The 22978-nt window shown below is 44.6% G+C and overlaps 1 protein-coding gene across 4 annotated transcripts; it reads right to left on the reverse strand.

Moving 5' to 3' along the window:
- Window positions 1-1839: 1839 nt before the first annotated feature.
- On the reverse strand, window positions 1840-22893 carry CLTA (clathrin light chain A). 4 transcript variants are annotated; one of them, XM_045562813.1, is made up of 7 exons: window positions 22484-22893; window positions 14722-14759; window positions 13295-13412; window positions 9104-9215; window positions 4538-4591; window positions 3254-3289; window positions 1840-2305 (listed from the first exon to the last, which is right to left on the reverse strand). In XM_045562813.1, exons 1-7 carry the CDS (start codon window positions 22698-22700, stop codon window positions 2134-2136), a joined length of 747 nt encoding a protein of 248 aa, XP_045418769.1. In that variant the 5' UTR covers window positions 22701-22893; the 3' UTR covers window positions 1840-2133. The 4 variants fall into 4 exon arrangements, with proteins under 4 accessions (XP_045418769.1, XP_045418767.1, XP_045418770.1 ...); XM_045562811.1 differs by lacking the exons at window positions 3254-3289; window positions 4538-4591; XM_045562814.1 differs by lacking the exons at window positions 13295-13412; window positions 14722-14759 and having other exon boundaries at window positions 22484-22888.
- Window positions 22894-22978: the final 85 nt, after the last annotated feature.

Genomic DNA, 22978 nt, shown 5'->3' on the forward strand with positions numbered 1-22978 from the left:
CACCCACTGAATCCCTGGACTAGCTCCTTCAGAAATAATCCCAAATTACTATTGCTATGTAACAAACCACCTCAAAACTTAGATCTTAAAACGACAGTAATTGTTTTCTCTCTCCCAGCTTCTGTGGGTCAGGAATTTGGGAAAGGCAGTTCTAGCCCAGAGTGTTGTACACTTCTAGTTAGTGGCTGAAGCTGGAATAGCAGGCTGGCTGGCCAGGCCTCTCTCTCTGCATGTAGTTACAGGGTCTCAATGTGGACTAGTTTGGGCCTCCTCACAGCATGGTGGCTTCAGGGTGGTAGAGCTTTATTGGGTGGCTCAGGGTTACCAGCTAGTGTGTCTGGTCCAAGAAACCAAACTACATTGCCTTTAACGACCTAGCCTTGGAAGTCACACTGTATCACTTTTGTTATATTATTTAGTCACTTCTTGATCTGGAGAACGTCACAGATTTTCTTGACATTTTAAAATTGCCATACCCCCTTCGAGAAGCCCATCTAGAGTGGGAGCTGAGACTGGTCCAGATGGTGCCACCAAGATAACTTCAGGGGAGTAAGGGGAGGCATTGTGGAGATGGCCTTTTTTTTTTTTTTTTGACACAGGGTCTTTTGCTGTCACCCAGGCTAGAGTACAGTGGCATCATCATACCTCACTGCAACCTCCGAATTCCTGGGTTCCAGCAAGCCTCCTCAACCTCCTGAACAACTGGGACTACAGTCACGTACCACCATGCTTGGCTAATTTTTCTGTTTCTGGTAGAGACGGGGTCTTGCTCTTGCTCAGGCCAGTCTTGAACTCCTGGCCTCAAGCAATCCTCCCACCTTGGCCTCCCAAAATGATGGGATTGATTACAGGCATAAGCCACTATGCCTGGCCACGAACTAGTTCTTAAATTTGATTTTGACATTTTGAGTGGCATTAGCAACTCCCAGTTATGACAAAAGGTCTGTGAACAACAGTGAGTGAGCGCTTGATCAGAGGTGGCTATAGGGAAGGAATGAGCAGAGGCCAGAAATGTGGGCCAGATCAAAGAAAGCCCAACTAACAGGCTTGGAAAGGGGGAGGTAGGAGGTAAAGTAATGACAGTTCCTCTCCCATCCAAACATAATTAGCATGGGAGAGATAGTGGACTTCTGCTTTTTTTTTTCCTTTTTCTGTAGATGTTCACAGATGGAGGGACTTTCCTTCTTGGCAACAGCAAGGCTTAACACCCATCCTGAGCAGGGTATTACAGGAGTTTACCACAATCTCCAACTTGGAAATATCAGATGACTATGAGCACACAATTACTGAGATATGGCTGTATTAATTGCTTGGAACATCACCTAAAATGTGCCAGGTGCTATGCCAAGATCTGAGGGCAGGTAACAAATGTCTTGGTGTCTGAACACAGCACAGTCTCCTGGAAGCACCTGTTGTGTAGATCAGCATGGTCCAGTAGAGCTTTCTGTGATGGAAATGTTCTATAATCTGCGCTGGCCAATTCAGATGCCACCTAACGACGTGTGAATATGACTAGGGCTAGAAATGTATTTTTAATTAATTTAAATAGCCACATGTGCCTGGTGAATACTGTATTGGACAGCACAAGTCTAGAGGAAGGACTTGATAATAGAAATATGAACCAGTGCTTGGGGTGGTAGACTGACGTGCTACGGAATCAAGAGTAACAGGGCTAGCGGCACACAGCACCATCCCAACTCAGGCTTCCTGGCCGAATCCAAAGGAGTCAGGGTCTCACTTCACTCTACATACCCCAGACTGACTCCTGTTGAAATATACTTCCCTAACTCACTCCAAACTGTAGCACATCTTGAGTTTAGTAAAGAAGCTTCATCTACATTGTTTGAAACAGAAATTTATTCTCAGAGTAATGCACAAAAGCACAGGTTGAGGCTACGGCTGGGAGGCTACAGCTGGGAGGCTTCCCTCCCCCCCTTCTCTTCCTCCTCCCCCTCCTCTCTGAATGCCAGGGAGAACACAGTTGAAGGAAACATGCAATCACAAACAATGATCAACTCTAAAGACAAAAGGTTTGGTCCAAAAGAACTCAACATAATTAATCCAATTACTGTGAACAGCTTCACTGAGTAGGATTAAGATATCGCAGACGTACTGTTTCCACAGGGTGGCTCTTCAGTGCACCAGGGGGGCCTGCTTGAGGGAGATGAGGACTGAGCGCATGCGGGAGACATCTTTGGCCTGCTTGCTGGACTTGGGGTTAAAGTCACACAGCCGGGCCACTCGTTCCCACTCAGTGCCTGGGGACGACTCATCAATGTCGTTTACAAAGGCTTCTTCTGCTGCCCTGGAAGCAATAACAAAATACGTTGGTTTAATGTAGAACCCCCTCTGAGCAACCTGGTGGCTGCCTTGCTACATAAGCGACTGCCTCTTTGTGCCTGACTTAACGGTATTCTGGTTTTCCCACGAGTAACAGCCCCTGGCCCAGGTTAGACTTGAGCAGATATGTGGCCAGCTCTCCTAGGCACAGGGTGCCCAGACTGCTGTGTAAAATGTTGGAATACAGGTGTTTGGTTCAGGGCTCACTCTGTCTGGCTGCCTCTGCTCCTACAGAGCATTAGAAAAGCAAGTCCTTAGCCAGCTTTGCATTGCTTTTATTAACAAGAGCAAAGCAGCAGGCTGGTCAAGAACTCGAGGAGTTTGTGCTGGGCTGTACTGAGTTTCAAGGAAATTTAGAGACTTCTAAAAAGCCCACAGGTCATTGCACAATAGCTTCTAGATTTATTCTTAAGGCTGGAGAGAAACAGGGCAGATCAAAAGGAATTCAAGACAAAGCTCCCATGCTCGCAGGCACTAGAGACTAAAGCCATTCTGGAAGAGGGTTTGTTAAGACATTCTCCAGTTCAGCCAAAAGTTTGCCATTTTCCCTCCAGCCAGGTGCCTTGGGCCACTCAGGGCACACTGGCAGGAGAGCCAATGTTAGTTGCTTTAGGCAGGATGTTGCTCCAACATTCTTTCACATCAAGGTCAGCCCACCCCCAGCTGGGAACTAACTTGTGGGAGCTACAGCCTGAAAGGACAGTGGTAAGAGGCGGGAAGACACACTCTACTCATCTACTCCGACAAGCATCACGGGCAAAGCAAAAGCAATGGAGATGACTGGTCTGTGGGGACGCAGGGGTGGCACTATCACAGGGATGGCCGTGGCAAACACTGCTGAAGCCCAGAGCCACCACAACACTGCGACTTCATGGCACACACAGTTAGGGGCAGTGAGAAAGGTTTACTTAACTGTTCTAGGCTGTAGCAAGGATGGTTTATGTTTGTGCTTAAAGGTGAAGAGAAGAAAAGAAACAAGGAGAGAAACTTTAGGTCAGATATAGAAAATGAGAATGAGCTCAATGCAGATGGTCAGTAAGCTAAACATGCCCTTGCCACTCTATCTGTGCTTGGGGACGTGCAGCTGGCTTTGCTGGCCACCCTGCTGCCCAGCAAAACCAGACTCGACCTTTCCAGTCTCCATTTCTACTCCAGAGAGAATGTGCAGAAATCAAATCAAACACCACCTGTAAGTCCAGCATTTCACAAGTCTCATTGCAAATGCATCTGGGGGCCCAGGAAACCCAGTTCTGACTTCTAACGGGACGAACAGCTCAAGGGCGCAGGCCCTAAGAGGTTCCACAGACCTTGGCCTGTCGCCCACCTTCCAGAGGTATCTCTCCTCCTACACCCTCACCTCCCTCATATAAAAAGCTGGACCTAATTTTTAAGGAGGAAACAATGAGAACTGTTCCCAAGTCTTAGCAAAAATGGATTTGATTATAGAAATCCTCAAAAAAAAATTTTCCCCCAGAGAAGATGCAGTGTTTTGGGGGGAAGGGAAGCCCCAGTAGCTCATATCAAGCAGCTTTGGCTCAAAGCCAGGGCCTCTCTGTGCTAGGGTGGGGAACAGGGCATCACAAGCTAGCCACTAAATAGCAACTTCTGACATGCAAGACTGCAGAGAAACAATCACAGACACCCATTGGAGACAAGCCTCTCTGCTCTGGACTCTTCCGCCTGAGTGAGAGGCAACCAACCCCATATTCTTTGAAGGAACCGAGTATAGAAATGCTGCCCCCACAGCTCTGACTCTGGCAATGCAAGGTGCTGCTGCTCACTGGCTCCTAACCTCGTAGGACTGTCACCTGCTCCCAGGTGGGGAGACGTCTCCTTCCCACCTGGGGCAGGCAAGCATCGGTAGCAGCAGTGATGGCAGCAACAGCAAGAAGTCAGAGTTCCCCCAGCCCCAAACCCTTCCCAAACAAGATCACAAATGACTCACTTTTTGAAAGGGAGTCAATTTCTTCCCTCCGAAACTCCCAACATGAAAAATGGCAACCAGAGGGCACAGGGAGTCGTGACTCTGCAAGATCCCCAGCGACTATCCCCCAGCTCATCAGCTCTTAGGCAGCCCCATGGTGCCGATTTGAAATAATTTGAAAAGCAAAGCAACTTGTGACAAAAAAGGAGCATTAACTCTAAACAAAAAGTAGAAAGAATCAAAACAAGAAAAGGAATTAGTTTTGCAACATACACATAACCAATCACGTCAGCGAAGGGTTGTTTGTAGAAAGCTTCATCTGCCACCCTAGACAGCAAGAGGTCCCAAAGGCAGGCAAGCAGGCAGGAAAAAAGAGAGAACATTGAGAAGCAGAAACATCTAAAATCCACAACAGAGGTGCGACTGTGCTCCGGGGAGCTGCTTCCAAGGCTCCATCCTAACCCCCGTGAGACGTCCAGCGCTGGTGACTCCGGCAGACCTGGTTCCTGCCGGCCTCCCGGCACGGGGATCTTCCACAAGAGTGAGTGCTGCCAACACCACCCCTTTGGCTTCCCCAGCGACAAGAAGCATGTGTTAAGCACCCAGCAATGGGTTAAGCCCTTTCACACATTATGGTGATTCAATCCTCAACTGTAACAACCTATGACACTGGGTATTCTCGCCCCCACTTTACAGATGAGGTAACTGAGGCTGAAATGAATGCCACAGAGGCAGCATTCAGAACTCACAGCCGAGGCAGCCCGGCTCCAAGTCCAGGGTTCTTTTCACTGTGCATTGATCCTTCTTCTCAGCCGGTGTATGCTCGGGAAGCCATGCCGCCCTCCTGCCTGCCTCAGTAACTATCACCAGGCAGGAATGCTGCCAGACACCAGATGCGCTAGGACCCACAGCCAGTTTTATCTTAGATCATCCAACTACTGCTTCTCCACACTGGATGGGTGGGGTAAATTTCAGTATCCTGCGGACACATATGGTCATTTCAGAATCCTCACCTTAGAGAAAAAAGCAGCTGGAGGTACGTGGGCTGGTGGGAAGAATGCTAGACTAGCGGCCTGGCTCTGGCACCAGCTTGTGTGTCCCTGAATAAGGCTGTCTGTTGGTACAGTTGCTGAATATTTCGATGCCAGACTTATTTGGTTTTGACAAGGTGCAGCCAAGAATTCAGAACATCACTGGCATGGCAGGGCTCTGGGACAAGGAGGATGGGGTGTACTAAGTGGGGAAATTTACACAGCAGGGGACAGGCTGGCTCTCTTTCTGTTGCCTCAGGATGAATCCCTGGACCCAGCCAGCCCACACTTGTCCACTGTGGCTGTGGTTCCCTGGAGGGAACCTCTCTTGGGGAGTCTTACCCCATCCTTTGCCGGGTGGGTTTGGGATGGGCAAGTGGAAAGAACATTTTTCATGGGTAATCATGCCTGGTCATTAACCTAAGCTCACATATTTACTTGAAGGCAAATTCTAGTAATTTCAACTTTGGTTTATTTTTAAACTCACACATATCCTTCTTTTTTCCCATTTTGGTTTATATATAGGAGGTATTTTGTGGGAATTTAAAGAAAGCAAAAAAGAGCAAGCTGATTGTAACTCAAAGTGACTCAGCAGGAAAACAGAGTTGTTTGTGGGCAGAGTGGGTGGGAGGGAAAGGCAAGGCCAGCCAGCTTGTAAACCATAATCCTTTCAGTTTACACGAAGGGCTGAGCCTAATCAATTTCAACTCCAGCTTGCCTCTACTGGAAGGTTTGATGACCCCTGTCAAGGCCTCACTAAGACGACAACAGCTTGACTGTCAGGCTCCTGTAGCCAGCCCTCAGGCTACAGAGCTCTGCAGTGACAAGCACAGCTCCTCCACCCCCCCCCCCCCAATCAGGGCGAAGGGCCCAGAACAAACAGAAAATTACACACACCAGGCATAGGCGGCCCTCCACCTGTTTGTTCTTCGCCCAGCAGAAGGGGACCTGAAGCAGCAATCCTCAGCCAAGGCAGGAGGGGGGCGGGGAAGCCTGGGAGAGGGAAGGAGGAGGATGTCCCACCACAGGACACGCTCGGTAGGCCTAATTACAATGCAGAGCTTAATCCTGCAAACAGCCTCAAAGTGGGCGTGGAAATGTTTGCCATTGCAGAGAATCAGGGACTCCCTAGACTTTTTCAAGCCTTGACAGAGCTGAAAAGTCTCAGCACAAAAGCCACCTGTAACAGGAGGAAATGCTCTGTGGTTGTTCTTGGTGAGTGAACTCATCCAGCTGTAGGCATCAGTCACTGTCCTGGCAGACTCCTGGTGAATTCTTTTCCACAGCCATCACTTAATAATTCATGGCTCTTGTGCAGTGACATTTAGGCCCCGACTTGTGATAAAAGGAGGGAGATGCCGTCTGGGGACAAGAGACCACAGATTCTGCAGGGCAAGGGCCATGTCTGGCTGCTGCACGCTGCCCCCCAGCACGGTACGTGGCATGGCTGTGCTCCTCATGCTCTGGGACTGCTTGGGTGAGGGCAGCTTAAAGGCAGGAGGCCCGAGCACACACTCACGATTAACTGGGTGCCCTCTCTGTCCCTGAGTCTCCTCTTTCCAACTTCTCCACCTTTCTGCCTAATTTCTGCAGTCCTTTAACATCCCACCGCTGCAGGAGTCACCCAGGGAGAATGACACTTGCTTAAACTGAGCCCCCCATTTTCTTTTCTAAAATTATTTATTTGTAGATCAACAAAGAAGAAAATGAATCACTTTTTGTGGGACCTATTCCTTTAGAATCTAAAGTTTATGAGTCACGTGTGGATGGGGAGTAGTCAGCAATATCAAAACCTCCAGGCGACAGTAAATGCCACTGGAAGAAGTCCTACAGAGTGACTCTAAAATGGCTCCCACCTCCACCCACTGAAGAATCACTGGAATGAAGTATAAAAACCATCCCTTCTGTCCTAGAACCCTGGTGGCAGTGGCCAGTGTGCCACTAGCTTTATGCACTCAGGGTAAAACCTGTGCTGCAAGGTTTCTACAGGGCAAGTGATCTGGTTTCAAAACAGCTCTACATTCTCAGCTGAGTGGTGGGTAACTCCCTTCTCCCTGAACTTGAGAGATTCACCTATGAGACCAGCCAGCTGCCAACCCAACATTCTACCATTCCAAGTAAAGAAAGGTACCAAGGCCCTAACTCAACACCTGGAGGGACTAAGCCTTTAAGACTGAGCTCCTAATAACAGGTGTGATCACTCTCTCCCAAGACAACTGATTCTGTATACAGACAGGTAAGTTCAGCAAAATTAGCCTTAAAATATTTCTGCAATGGAAAGCCTGTTCCCAGCATATTTCTTATTTTAGTTTGACAACCTGTGTGTGAAAGTGCTGAAGCACAGGGACCCTGTAAGGGAAGGCCAGCACGGTTCTGCCAAGGATTTCAGAGCAGATTCAAGTGCTGGGGCAGCAGCTGGGGCCTCCATGGTGCTTGTGCACAGCACCCACTTATCTTTCTTTACTGATTTGAACTCACAGCTGGGGGAAAATCATCTTAAATGAGCACAGGACACAGGAGCCTGGACCGGTCAGCACTTTGTACCGACCACAAGCTCAACAGAAGCACCGTGTAGCCGATGGCAACCATCACCACTGGTGACTCAATGAGAAGACTGGAGAGCAGTCCCCCCATACTCGCCACAGAACTTCAAATGGAACCCAACAGGCACCCCTCGAAAGTACACCCCCTAGAGGCAGATGGCCAGGACAGAGACCCAAGCCTGGCATCTGAGGGGCAGCTGACAGAACCAAGGATGACCAAAGGCACACAAGGATCTGAGTGGCTGCTGGATGAAAGAGTCCAACTGTTCTGTCACAGATGCCCCACACTGGCATCGGCTGGCTGGCAGAGTGGTTAGCTCCCTCTTTCCCGGCAGATTTCTGGCTAATAGAGCTACCACAGACAAGGGCACTCAACCCAACCTCTTTCCTGCCTCTGAATATAGGAACCTAAGGCTCTACCTTGAAAATTAAAAATATCCCCAGGCCTGGTCTGGCCTGTTTTTACACTGAAGTGAGAAGACTATTCAGTGAAAGCTGGGCTCGGAACCCAGCAGAGGAAAGAAAGCCAATCTGCCTACCCTGAGGGAAGCAATACTGCATATGCCTCTCTAAGCTACTTCCAAAAAGTGCAGAGCACTGAAAACCACAGCTACTGGCTGGTAGTGATATGAGAATGAATGTGTTTTCTCCCTACAACTACTTAACTGTCAGTGAGTGAGTAAAATATATTCTGAAAAGAGCATTTTTAAGAAGCCAATTCAAGATTTTCTTAGGCACAGCTAAGTACCCAGAGAACCCTCAATTGCACAGTCACTAGGTTGGAACACCCTTGGCTGCCTGATTACAAAGCACATTTTCCTGCTAACGGACTCCTTGGAGAAGTGGCTTTCAGAGGGCAGGGCTGTATTTAGGGGAAGCAGTGAGACCAAGTCTATAATCTTCTCCAAAGTAATAAGATCCTGGTATATTCATGAAACTGCCCTTTCATTCCATTTTTTAAAGCTTAAACTTAATTCGTGAAGTAACTTTTCCTTTGGAGGAATCATACCATTGCAGATGACGCATATTAACCAAGCTCTTCGTTAAAGTGTTAAATTCACTACAACCAGGATGGCTACACAACAGGCTGAATTACACTCATAAGACCCAAGAGACTTCAGCCACTGTGCTGCAAGCACTTTCTTCAAAAACTGCAGACATTTCACACTTAAGGAGGCAGCAACCAAGAACCCAGACTGGATGCTAAAACATGGATTTGATTCAGTCTGGGAAAACAAGCTGTGCCAGAACTGCCTCGGACTGACCTGTTGTTTGCTTTTGTTTTCTGTAGCTGCTCGTCCTGTCTCGCATACCACTCCTCTAGCTCCTTGATTGCTTTTTCTTTCCACTCTGTTTCTTGCTTCCGAGAGTTGGCATCTTTGAAGGGAAGGAAAAGAAAGACAACAGCAATGAGACAAAGCACAAACTTAAGTTTGTTTCATCCATTTCTTTTGGTCTTATTGAACTTACAGTGGGTGAGGGTACGTGTTAGCACCGGGGGAGAAGGGTGGGGAGGGGGAGATAAAATTCTATTTCTCCTGTTTGTACAACCAACTCTAACCTCAGCGATCCTAGTCCTGGTCTTATTCCAGTCCACTGATACCTTAGTGAGTTACTGATTTTGTTTTGTCTTGTCTTTGGCAGTGGGAAGAAGAACGTGGAAATACTGACTTTTAATAGAAAAAAGCCTTTTGGGCACCAACTGGGGAAAAACCAATTATAGATGATTCTTTATTAATGCTGCCAATATTTGTTCAGGGTGAGATATTAATATTATTATAAATAAGCTTTTAACTCTTCTCACAAACTATAGTTCATATCCCAAGTTTGACAATTAATGGTTTTAAAACACAAGGTGGCACTCTTAAAACTAAGATAGAAGTGCTTCTATGAAGCACGGAGCTATTAGGAAAGCTGCCACAGGTAGAGATGATTCAGGAACTAGAGAATGGTACAATATAGAATATTAGAGTTGGAGAGGATCACAAAACATCTATTCCTACTAAGATTGCAGAGTGAATTTGTGGCAGAGTCAGCACAGAGTTACCAAATAAACTCCAACAGAGAGAACTTCAGGGGGTAGGAGTGTGGTGTCATTAACAGTTAACCAAAAGGTTCTAGAAACGAGAGCAAGAAAATGCACACCTAGCAGGTTTAGCAGATTGGATTCTCAAATATAAAGTTTCTGAGCACTAAATGCAGTTTCCCCTAAGACACTGAACTGAAGAGACATATGTCAGTAGAGAGTAAGAGGTAAAGAAATACACATCAGTTACTGGTGCAGCTGATACCTGAAGTTAACCTGATCTGTCACTTTAAACATGTTCTTAAGGATGTCCTGTCTGGCAGGCATCTTATAGATGTCTCAATTAATCTTTACAACAATCCCAAGAAGGTAAAACTCTGATTCCACTTTCAGCAGTGAGAAAAACTAAAGCTCTGAAAGTCTGAGTGAACTTCCTAAAGGCTACAGTAGGTGGCAGGGCCAAGACTCAAACCCAGGTCTGACTCTAGGCTTAACTTCCCTTACCTCGTTATGCTGCCTCCAGGGGGACAGAAAGGGAGGCAAGCCTAGAATTAATCACAAGATATGACTAGAAGGTGACCTGGACAGAGTTTTCAAAGTACAGGCAAAGAGCCCAACCTGTAATTAGTGTCTTTGAGAAGAACAGAAAGCAGTGGTGGTGTCGAATAACTACTTGAAGGGATGAAATGAAGCATTCTTAGGCATTTTTAGGGCCTTTGCAAAAAATGTCTTGTAGTAACCTGCAAATGGCTGTGTCTGTAATTATAAGAAATAGTCTAAAAGCAGTTAAAAGCTCCCCCAAAGTTTCAGATTATAAAGAACGTTTCACTTTGTTATCTAACTTGTTGGAAGGTGACCTATCATTCAGAATCTTTTTACTCAGATTTTCCATCAATGACTCTACACTGACATGTGTCTGTCCGTGGCATTAGGTGTATATGTGGAATGGAGCAGGCTATGTTGCAATGAGAGATGCTATGGGCTGATGGCGCCATGTGGACAATACCTCATTTGAAATGTGGTGAAAATACTTCCAAAAAATTAACTTTTGATTGGACAGTATTTTCCTTCAATATATTCTAATACTCATTTAAAATTTTGTGTACATATTAGGAACGAAACAGGAGAATTTATCTCTGAAAATTTTAAATAAAAATTGTAACCATCTGTACAGACTGTCGTTACTATATAAAACAGTAAATTTAAATTGTCTTCTGCCTTTTCAGATTTAGGATGTGCCACTGGCAATAAGAATTTAGAATTATTCCCCTCAGAGGAAGAGGCAGAGTCCACTTACAGAGCAAGGCACACTGACAGGTACTTTTTTCTCTGGCCACCCTTGTTCATAGACAAGAAAATCTGAGAATGCAGCCAGCAGCTAAGCTGAAAACCATTGACACCAGTTCTCTATTTTTAGCATCTCATGCTTTTTCTCCTAGTTCCTGCAAGGAAAAAAAGGGGAAACTGAAGAAACACCTTGTTTGTGAACCAAGTGAATTCAGTTCAATTGGAATGCAAGGCCAAATGTTTAATGTCCCTCAAGAAGGCATCTTGAGTTAAGAAAACAACACCTCTTGGAGTAGTCCTGAAGTACCCGATCTGACCGATTTGATTACTGAAAAAGAAAATGAAGTTTTCCTGACACCAAAGCCTACTTGCTCTAGGGAGAAGACAAACTTTCCTAAACCCTGGGGAAAGAGAAAACATAAAACTGGGTTCAGTAACATGAAGAATACTCTAGCAGTACTAATACCAGCTAAGTCTTGCCTCTAAGCCTACTCCAAAGAGATCCCCAAAGAACAAGCAAGGACCAAGGGTGCTAGCACTGTGAAGACCTATTTTCATCTTCCTAAAGCTGCTCTATCCAATACAGTAGCTACTTGTGGCTACTTACATTTAAACTTATTAAAATTAAAGAAAATTTAAAATTCAGCTTCTCAGTCACACTAGCCACATTTCAAGTACTTAATAATCACATGTGGCTAGTGGCTACCATCCTGGTCAGCAAAGGTATGGAATATTTCCACCAAATAAATTACTATTGGATAGTGCTATAAAGGTTCAAACACAGTGTGCTCTTTGTTCTGAAAGCCACCAAAACTGGACCAGCGAGATAAAAGATTTTGCACTAATTGGCTGTGTTATTTGGGTCAAGTCCCTTCCTATTTCTGGGTGTCACTTACCCTATCTGAAAAACAGGGATTCATGTCTTCACTAGTTCAATGGTTCTCAAGAGGGAGTAATACTGTTACCACTGTGTATTTCCAGAAAATGTACAATGAAATATTTAGACACGAAGTATGTGATGTCTGTATCTTAAAGTAGATCAGCCAAAGAAATTATGTGTATGCATGTATAAAACATATACATATATACATACTTCATACATATAAAGATAACCCAATGTGGCAAAATATTAATTATTAAATAGGGAGTGCACATGTTTATTTTCCTCTTTAAATTGTTCTGTGTTTGAAATTTTAATAAAAAAACTGAGAAAAACACAGTGTGGATTACATCATCACACTCGGCCATACTTCTTCAACCCACCATGTACAGACACCAAGTCTCCCCTGATCTTGAACCCACAGGTGACACTCCCATGTACAAATCTCTTTACCAAAGGCCAGGCTGGCTGGTGCTGACCTTGGGCATGGCCTGCCTGGCAAGGTGGTCATGAACACTAAGTGCATTCAGAAAGCAATGTGGCTGACAGGGATGGGGATGTACTCTGGAGCAAGGCAAACTGAAGCTGAAATTCTGACTCTACTACTTCTTAGATGTGTATTTCAAATACTTATTCTACCTACGATCCCCACATTCTTCCCCCATAACAATGTAAAACTTACCTGACAGGGAGATTAAGGTAAGAAGACAAATTGTACAGGTTTCCTAACAGTCTCATATTTTCCTCTTAAGTGTTACATTAAATTCAGACTTCAAATGAAAAATGGTCTTTAAGTCTCTCACATGGATATGTGAAACTTGAAACCTTCAAGTTTACAAAGCACTCTCAAAATACCACCTCAGCCTGCTCTTGAAGTCAGTAACATTGATCTTCCTTCATAGATGATGAGACAAGACTCTGAAAGGTTTGAGCAACCAAGTGCCCACAGCTGGTAAGCTTAAGGCTGGGTCTTAAAGCCAGTTTTTCACTCCAAGTCCAGGGCTCTTTCACAGCATCACTCTGCTCTTCCCACGGGAGGAGAGAATGCACTTGCTGGCTGTGGGGGTTACCCAACTCCTCACTCAATGGCCTGTGATCAGGCACTTCCGTGTGGGTAGCCTTATGAACTTTAGGCTGAGAATGTTATCTTCCCAAAGGCCCGACAAGGACACTGGCCAATTAAAGTTAAAAAGAGATAAAACTAGAGTCTAGGTCAACTATTCCACTGAAAACCAACTCCCGAGACAGAAAGGGATTCCTTACCAAGGGCTTCCAAGCGTTCTGTTTGCTCTTCTCTCCATTTACGGATACTTTCAGGCTCTGACTGCAATCGATCCACTTGTGAAATAGCTGCATAACTGTCTGTTGGACCATTACTCTCCTTAACATAAAACACAATTGTGCTTTATCAGTACCCAAAATTCCTTCCTGAAATGCAATTCATCCAAGTAAGCACCCCTGGTTCTAACAACACTGGTGGTTGTGTAAAATGTTAAAGGATTACCTTAAAAACACCACCACCACCTTACATGCCAACAGGGAGCTTTCAACATTACTGCACTTAATCTTTACAATCCCATGAAGGAGATAGAGTAGTTGTCATCCTACCTGTTAATAAATGGGACATGAGTGGGAGGTAGGAAAGTTGTAGCAGGGGGTGGACTTATTAGGAAACAGTGCTATCACTTTGTTTCCTCACTTTACACAAAGATTATGTGATATCTTCAAAGTAAAAAAGGTAAGTAGTACATAGCAAAGCCAAGGCCTAGAACCTAAGACTTCTAAATGCTATTATACCATGTAGAAAAAAGGTCAATTAATATTGCTTAATCAAAATATAGTGAATTCTAGGAAAGGAAGTACAAAAGAAAATGTACAGTTACACCAGGGAGAGGATAAAAGGCAGGCAAATATGAGTCACGGGGGGGGGGGGGGGGGTTCTTCTTTATAGAGGGTAAGATCTGGAAGCTAATAAACAAATTGATAGACTCAAATAAATGTTAATCTTTAGGCCAGACTCTGTGGCTCATGCCTGTAGTCCTAGCACTCTGGGAGGCCGAGGTGGTAGGATCACCAGGAGTTTGAGACCAGCCTGAGCAAGAGCAAGACACCATCTCTACAAAAAATATAGAAAAAACTAGTCAGGCGTAGTGGTGCATGCCTGTAGTCCCAAGCTGCTCAGGAGGCTGAGGCAGGAGAACTGCTTGAGCCCAGGAGTTTGAGGATGCTGTGAGATGTGATAATGCCACTGCACTCTAGATAGAGTGAGACTCTGTCTCCAAAAAAAAAAGTTAATCTTTAGAGAATTAATTCTACCTCTTGAACTAGGGAATACTACCAGGTTAACTTATCCAGACTATAAACAAAGATGGAAGGAGAATTATTGAAAGTATTAGTAACTAACTTATTACAGTGCTTGACACAGTGCATGGCACATTGTCATCATCATGAAGGGTCATTTCTTGAGAACAGAGGTGATTATCACAAGGGCCAGGTCATTAACATTTTAAAAGAGTGCTCTATCAATGCCACCTCTCTTTAAATTCTTCTACTTTGACAGGTAACATACCAGCTACTAATACATCCAGGAAAGTCAAGGGACTGGGGTCTCTTTCTAGGCCAGTCAATTCAAATCCCAGGAAAGGATGAGTATCGACCACTGGCATTCACATAATCACAGTACTCCATACCTGGTAGTATTCACCATTCATCACTCCATCAACAGCATCTGCAAGACATTAAGATTTCAATCTTTCAGTCAGGGCTGGTCGAATCCTGGGCCAAAGGGTTATAAAATGGAATACAGTACTGTATGCTGCAGGCAACACGAGCTATTAAATGCTATTCCTGTGATAGGTACTAGACATAACTTTCTTTTTTTTTTTTTTTTTTTTGAGACAGAGTCTCACTTTCTTGCCCGGGCTAGAGTGAGTGCCGTGGCATCAGCCTAGCTCACAGCAACCTCAGACTCCTGGGCTTAAGCGATCCTACTGCCTCAGCCTCCCGAGTAGCTGGGACTACAGGCATGAGCCACCATGCCCGGCTAATTTTTTTTTTTGTATATATATTTTTAGTTGGCCAGATAATTTCTTTCTATTTTTAGTAGAGACGGGGTCTCACTCTTGCTCAGGCTGGTCTCGAACTCCTGACCTCGAGCGATCCACCCGCCTCGGCCTCCCAGAGCTAGGATTACAGGCGTGAGCCACCGCGCCCGGCCTAGACATAACTTTCAATTTAATGAAACCAAGATGTGTTATATACAAATCACAAGTGACTTCACCATAAATGTGGACAAATCTGTCCCCAAGCTCTCAAGTCCAAAGCTTTTGAGATTTTACTTTCTAGCTTAGAGAGATGACAAATGGAAGCCTGGCAGAAGAGTCTCACAGAGCAACAATGTTTCTCTATGAAAGTTCCAGAGAAGGCATAGGAAAAGTGTGGCCGGGAGTCATCTACAGTGAGCAGAGGTGTGCAACTTTGTTTCAAACCAAGGTGCTTTCTTTGGGGTCAGGACCCTCCATCCTATGGCTCCAACAGGTTTGGCACAGAAGGGTCTACAGTTGAGACTACCTGTTAATTTTTCTAGTCCACTTGGGACTAGTCCAAAACAGTTAAGATTTGAACACGCCAAATTAAATCAGTGCTTTCAAACATGTAAGTTACAAAAACTGAAACTATGACACATTATACAATCCTGTCTTTGGGGCACAATTAACTACTCATGAGCTAAATGAGAAAATCCACCTCAAAAACATGAAAAATGTTTTTGTAAGTAAGACCAACATGTCTTCTTCCCATACAGTACAAAATAGTGGTCCACGGGTCAAACATATTTCATTTAAAATATATAGTACTAAGTCTGGAAATTTCAAAAAAATTAGGATTTCCAGGGTTCCTGTGGCACTGGGGTGGAGGGCAGGCAGAGACAAGAGCTGGCAGTATTGACCCTGTATTCCTGAACTGGCAGTAACTGTCTGGAATGGTGGGCAGCCTTTTAGGCAGAGCATGCTCTGCTCAATGTGCCAGTTCCCACTAGCCCCACTGATTTTTTGGGGAAAAAAACAAAAACAAAAAAGCCATTCTGTGTCTTACTAATTCAGTTACTCGACTGGTCCCAATAAGTATGAGTTTCTAGCCCCTGCCCTGCCCCAACAGCCCTCACTAAGAGGCGGCAGTCTGACAGGGCTGCACACTGTCCCTCTGGAGTAGCTGCTCTGCCTTATTCAGAAAGCCTCAGGGCAGCCACCATAAAAACTTAGCTTCCACCTCCCTATTCTATTATCTGTTGGTTGACCATATTTACTACCTATGGGGTAGGGCTTTTATTATTTTATCCAATTTTTTTCAAACTTCAATGACTGCCTTATTGCATGGGATGGGAGAAAGAAAAGATGAACCTACAAGATACAAGAAACCCAGGCAGTAAAAAGTATGGCAAGCAGTTGGTGTGGCCCACCACTACACAGCCCTCCAAGGGTATATGTAAACACCATGGCTTTCCTAGAGGCCTGGGGCAGGGTGTTCTCAGCCTTCTTTTCCCTCCAAACAGGCAAATATTTCAACAAACCACTCCTCTGGCTTTTTACATTCCTAACTAATCAAATCCAATTTGAACCACCTAGTTCCAAATCAATCCTCATTGGGTACAGTAGCACATGCCTGTAGTCCCAGTAGTTACTCAGGAGACCAAGGCGGGACGATTGCTTAAGTCCAGGAATTCAAGACCGGTCTGGGGAACATAGTAAGGCTCTGTCTCTAAAAAAAAAAAAAAAAAATTAGCTGGGTGTGGTGGCACACCTGTAGCCCCCACTACTCAGGAGGCTGAGATGAGAGGATCACTTAAGCCCATGAGCTTGAGGTTACAGTGAGTACAACTGTGATCGCACCACTGTACTCCAGCCCAGGCAAAAGAGCCAGACCCTGTCTCTAAAAAAACAAAAAGAAAACAAAACTGATTTGCCACAAACCAACCCTAATATTTCATCCATTCTTCTGGTCCTCTTGCTTCTCCTAATTCCTTTCCCCTTGGCTTCGGGAGTATTGAAAGCTTTTGTAGATCATTTCCCTACCATGCTCTCCCTGATACCAACACATGCACTGTTTTTAAAAAAAGGAAAATGGAGGCAGAAGAAAATGCCATGTAATTCCACCACTCTGCCCGTTGGTTTCTAACCTTTTAGCTTCTCTAATGCATATATGTAAAACTTCTTTCACCAAACCAGACTCCCCCAACATAGGCTTTTTAGTAATCCATTCATTGATATCACTAACTTTTCCACTTTTTTTTTTTTTTTGCATAAAAACACCTACTACTACTTATTGCTCCCGGTATGCCAGGTACAGTGTTCTCAACACTTTATATACATTAAGTTTTAATCCTTGAAACAAACCTCTATGTAGCAGCACTTCACGAATGACCTTACCATTTGTGGAGAGTTCCATGAGCAGTGAATAGGTGTTTCTGAAGAGGCAGATAATTAATGACGGCATTTTCTCCTTTAAATTTATTTTTTATGTTTAAGATAATGTGAGGAAAATATTAAATCCATGTATTATCAGATAATCAGCCTTTAAAAAGTGGTGCTATACCTGAGCAAGCCACGATGCCAGAAGAAAAATCATGGGTTAATCTGACACATGAATACACATCACATGATCTAGGTACTTAGCAACGCGCCTCAGTGTTCATCAATGTTTCAACTGCTGGTTTGTACATATCTTGATTATTTCAACATATTTCTCACACTTTCCTTAACTTTCATAATTGTTTTGTAATCCTATGAGTTTCTCATAGATTTTGTCAGTGGCCCTTTACTATTTTAAGTCAGGTGTCAACTATCCACATAATTTTAAATATTTTATCAAGTTTTGGAAATATGAAGTTTACCAAAAAACTAGTAAGAGGATTTGGGGACATATTCAATTGTTCCTCTATAATAAATTCCTTCATATAGAATGGCTGGGTCACAGAATATTATTTTAAAGGCTTCTAAAACACCAACCACTTGCCCCTATTAGTCTACCAGTTTACATTCCTATCAGCAGCACGAGTGCCCCATTTCTTAGATACTAGAGTCTGTGCTTTATCATGTTTTTTTAATTTTTGCTAATTTGATAGCAGAAAAAAACTCATGGTGGCTTTGTTGTGCCAATCTTACTTCCTGTCAGGTAATCACCAGTTTGATATTTGATTTTCTTCTTTACTGAACTGAGTTTTGTCTATTTTCTGCTATCTTTCTTTCGGTCTCTACGTATTCTCTCTACATTAACAGTGCTCTCACATTGCAAATATTTCTCCCATACTATCTTTTACTTTGGTTTACGGTATTTAACGCCTAGAACGAACTACTTAACTTGTATGTAGACACTATCCACTTTTCCTTTATGACTTCTGCATCTGTTTTTATGCTAAAGGTCCCTCTTACTATGAAGTAGATATTCACTTTTCTTCTGGGTATTTTAGAAATACCTCTCTTTACTCCACCTAGAATTCACTTTTGTGTAAGGCGTGCAGTGGCTCATGTAATACTAGCACTTTGGAAGGCTGAGGTGGGAGGATTGCTTGAGGCCAGGAGTTTGAGACCAGCCTGAACAAGAGCGAAACCCCATCTCTACAAAAAATAGAAAAATTAGCCAGGTGAGGTGGCGCACACCTGTAGTCCCAGCTACTTAGGAGGTTGGGGCAGAAACATAGCTTGAACCCAGGAGTTTGAGGTTGCAATGAACTACGATCCACTGCATTCTAACCAGGGTGACCAAAGTGAGACCCTGTCTCAAAAAAAAAAAAGTGAGATAATTTTAAGTCCTAGAGCCTACCATGGCTAGGCTAACCTAGCCCACATGCTGGTTAATATATTACAGCTAACATACCAACTATCCAGTTAATATATTCCAGCTCCCAGGGTCATTTTCAATAGGAGACACTTTGATTGCTATTTCATACACAAAACTAGAAGCAATCCTCATCCCAAACCTTCTTCAAAATCACATGCTGCCTGTCCTTTAGGTCTGAAGACTCATCCAGACCCACTGGCATGTGCTTTGAGCTCTGTATTACTGCACTATTGTACTGACATTCTTCTATGAATCCACAATTGCCCCAAGTCACAGGATAGTCTGTTACTATAAAAACATGCAGAAAGGACATCCAGGCCCTTGACTTACTAGGACAACTAAGCTAAGCAACTCAATGTTCCAGAAAGAAACTTTCTAAGGCATCTCAGGCATTCCAGACAGAAACAAGGGCTAGAGTAAGTTTCCAAAGGTTAAAGACTTTCTGTCCCAAACCCACCTTCAACTTCCCATGTTCCCGAAACATTTGAATTCAAGCAGACTTATGTTTGAATCCCACTTGAGCGACTTATTAGCTTGCTATCTTAGGAATATTACTTAACTTCCACAGTGATCAGTTCTCATGTGAAATATGACACTACCACTTAATCTGCAGAGCTACTGCAGGGATCTAAAAGTATACAGAGTACCCGAAACACAGTAAATGTGCAGTATGATTAAATATCACAAGTGAGATTTCCCTAAACTTCTTTCTACTACTGCTACCAATAAATTTTACTCTCCTTCTCTAGAAAGCTTCCCTTTAATTCATCTACCTCTCTCCTTTTTTCTCCTCCAAGAAATTACTTGTCAAAAATATAATAAATAGTGCCTCCTTGTGGTACTTTCTCCATAGTGCCTTAATCGCCCCTTCTTTTCTCCTGCCCCTTCAGCCTTTCCTGATTGAGGGCTTTTCAACAGTTCTACTTGTACTGCCTCCTTCTTGATCACCTGGTCTTCCTCAATATCCTTCAAGTCAACTTTACCCAGCTGGTTACTTTCTGCCTCTAAACGTGTCTCTTCTCTAGATCTCCTAACAACTGAGTGAGTTATCCAAGGCTCAGTCCTAACCCCTCTGATATTTGCTGGTGCCCATACTCCATGGGAGTTTTTCCCCAAGACTGGGGCGAGTTTAGATATTTTCCTCTGTCATCAATCTGTTACAGCCTACAGCCTGTATCTCTGTGTAACACATCAGAAACAGAGCTCCCACCTAAAATCTCTCCATTTCCTCTGTACACCTCAAGGCCTACAGGCATTATAAGTCCGTTCTCTTCCCCACCTCCAAGGAGTAACAGTAGCTGGAATTTACTGGACACTTACATTAGTAAGCACTTTACAGATATTCTTTAAAGTAATCCTAAAAATGCTGTGAGGCATATATTATGCACCTTTTACAGAGGAGAAAGCTGAGGCTGGGCAGTTGTAGCTACATAAATTGCTTGAGATGACAAAGGTAAACTCACATTCAAGCAGTGCAGTATAACACAAAATCTTAACTAGTGAGCATTTCTTTAAAAAAAGAAAAAGAAAAAAAAGGAAAGTTTCCAATTATTAATAGTTCTCTAATCCCCAAAGGAAGTGCTGACCACTGCACTATTACCAACCTCAGCTACACTGTCAGGGATCTGATTTTAAGTCACTAAATGCTTAGTTCACTAAGTCCTTCCTAGGCACTAAGTCAGCAATCATCCCTTTCCTTCCCTTTGCTGAATGAAGGCTTGATGCACAAAAGACTTGGGTACCCAACTCTACTCTTTTTACCTTCGCAAACTGCCCATCACTAAGATCTGCCAGCTCTATACAGGACCTCAGAACTGACATTTTTGCCCATTTCTTTGTCAAGCATGTGAGCATCTACTACGTGCCAGACATCCTGCTAGGTGACAGGCATACAACAGTAAGCAACAATAACAGTCTTCTAAATACCGGTCTTGAGTTCTAATTCTCCCAATTTTGTCCTACCCAGGACAGCCACAATTGCCTTTCTCTGATCCTACGACCCCCCTGCAAAAACAACTGCAACACAATGTAGTACAGACTAAGCTCATCTGTACTCATCCTTTTTTCTTATGCAAGTCACTCCTCTCTAGGATTCAGTTTTGTCTTTTAATAAATGAGGAAGGTAAACTAAGGATCTAAGAAGTAAATTTTTTATCCCCTAATCACTTAAGACCAACTTCATATCCAGTCCAACCTACTTGCTATGCAAGTCACTCCTCTCTAGGATTCAGTTTTGTCTTTTAATAAATGAGGAAGGTAAACTAAGGATCTAAGAAGTAAATTTTTTATCCCCTAATCACTTAAGACCAACTTCATATCCAGTCCAACCTACTTGCCATAAATTGCACATTCAGGTATATTGCACATTCTCATGTAAGTTCTTATTGGGGGACTGATATAGTTAGGAGGCAGCATAGCACAGCATAAAAACTCACAGACTGCAATCTAGCAGCACTACTCTCCCCAAAGAGGTTCTGCCCGGCTGGTATAGTAATTTGAGATTTCTGGGTCTGAAAGTGCTACACAGAGTGCTAGTTTAGTGCACCAAACCCTCAATCTCCAACACTTCTAATATCTCACGCCCAGCCTGCCTCTCTCATTTATGTTACCTGCCTGGCCTCTTTACGGTTTGAGTTTAGGGCAGTATAGACACACCTATATGCCACAATAGTGCCCTATTCTCCTTTAGTTGGAATTTCTTAAGTAAATGAAAAGGCACGTCTCATTTCTTCTAGCTAAATTTCCTGCTTCCCTATACTAATGAATAGCTCTTTTCCACTCATCCTTTCCTCCCACACCACAATCCTAATCATACACAGGTAAGACATTCAAAGGTCAAAATGTCACCCTACCTCTATTTTGTATTTCAGTTTGGCTGAAAAAGGCCACACTATGTTTTCTATTCATTCACCTCTTCATCCCTCCCTGATTGGCCCAGGCCAATCTTGAGTTCTGCTTAGGCAATACTGCCTACCAAGGCTGTTCCCAGCGAAGAAGGGCTCCAGAAGTCCTAGTTGTAATATGCTCAACAATGGTAAAACTCTTACCCTCTTGGCCGGAGCTTCCTTCTCCGAGGCTAGCCCTTCTTGAGTTTCCTACTCACTCCTTTCCTCCCCCTAACCCAACTCTCTGTACACCGTAAGTGCTTAAATGTTGAACTGCACTGCCATTTTTTTGTATGTCTTAAAAGCTATACTACTATTCCTATTTTTTTCTGCCCTTATTTCCTAGTAATTGCACCTGTGCTGGGCTCAGACTTGTCTGTAAGTCTAGACACACTGCGCCAATGCGGCTACCTCAAAGGCCAGACTTAAGGCACAGCAAGTGCTTAATGAAAAGTTGCTGAATTGAACATGGTTTTTCGGGCTCCCGAGACTGTCACCCTATTTTCTTTGCTTTCTCGCTCCGCACGCGCCCAGGGGCACTCAAACACACTCAGAACGGACCAAGCTTCTCAAGCCTAGGTTTCTGCATGACTGGGCCGGGGTCTCGTTTCCTCTCTGCACCACTCTCTAACCTAATTCAGCAAGGAACAAGAGTCACACAGAAGCTCCCGGACCCACTCTGGCCCGAGTTTCCAGACAAGTCCTCTCGCCCCAAACGCGCCCGCACTCTCACCGGGACCCCCCGGCGGCTCGCCGTGCGGCTGTGGCCCTGGGGCGCCGCCGTCCAGGATGGCGAAGGCCTCGTCGTTCTCGATGCCCGCAATCTCGCTCTCCTGCTGCGCCAAGAAGGCCGCGGCCGGGTCTTCCTCGCCGGCACCGGCCACCCCGTTCCCCAGTGCGGGGCCGCCGGGGGCGCCGGCCGGGGCACCGAACGGATCTAGGTCAGCCATGGCGGGCAATTCAACGGCACCGACACCAACGTTAAGACAAACCAACCGACCCACCGACACCACGCCCGGCGGCCGCCGCTGTAGTGGCGACTGCGATCGGAGGGTAAGCGGGAGGAGGGAGAAGGGGGAAGCGGAAGCCCCGTCCCTATATCCGGTTGGGCTAGGCCGTGTTGGAGAGCCGAAAAGGGAACAACCCAATCAGAGGGCAGCAATGGCTCAGGAGGTACCCAATCAGCAGGCGGAGGCGCGGGCCCCCAAACCAACTCGTGACTTGGGCA

The sequence above is a fragment of the Lemur catta genome, chromosome 10 (assembly GCF_020740605.2).
Source record: "Lemur catta isolate mLemCat1 chromosome 10, mLemCat1.pri, whole genome shotgun sequence".
NCBI classification, from domain to species: Eukaryota; Metazoa; Chordata; class Mammalia; order Primates; family Lemuridae; genus Lemur; species Lemur catta.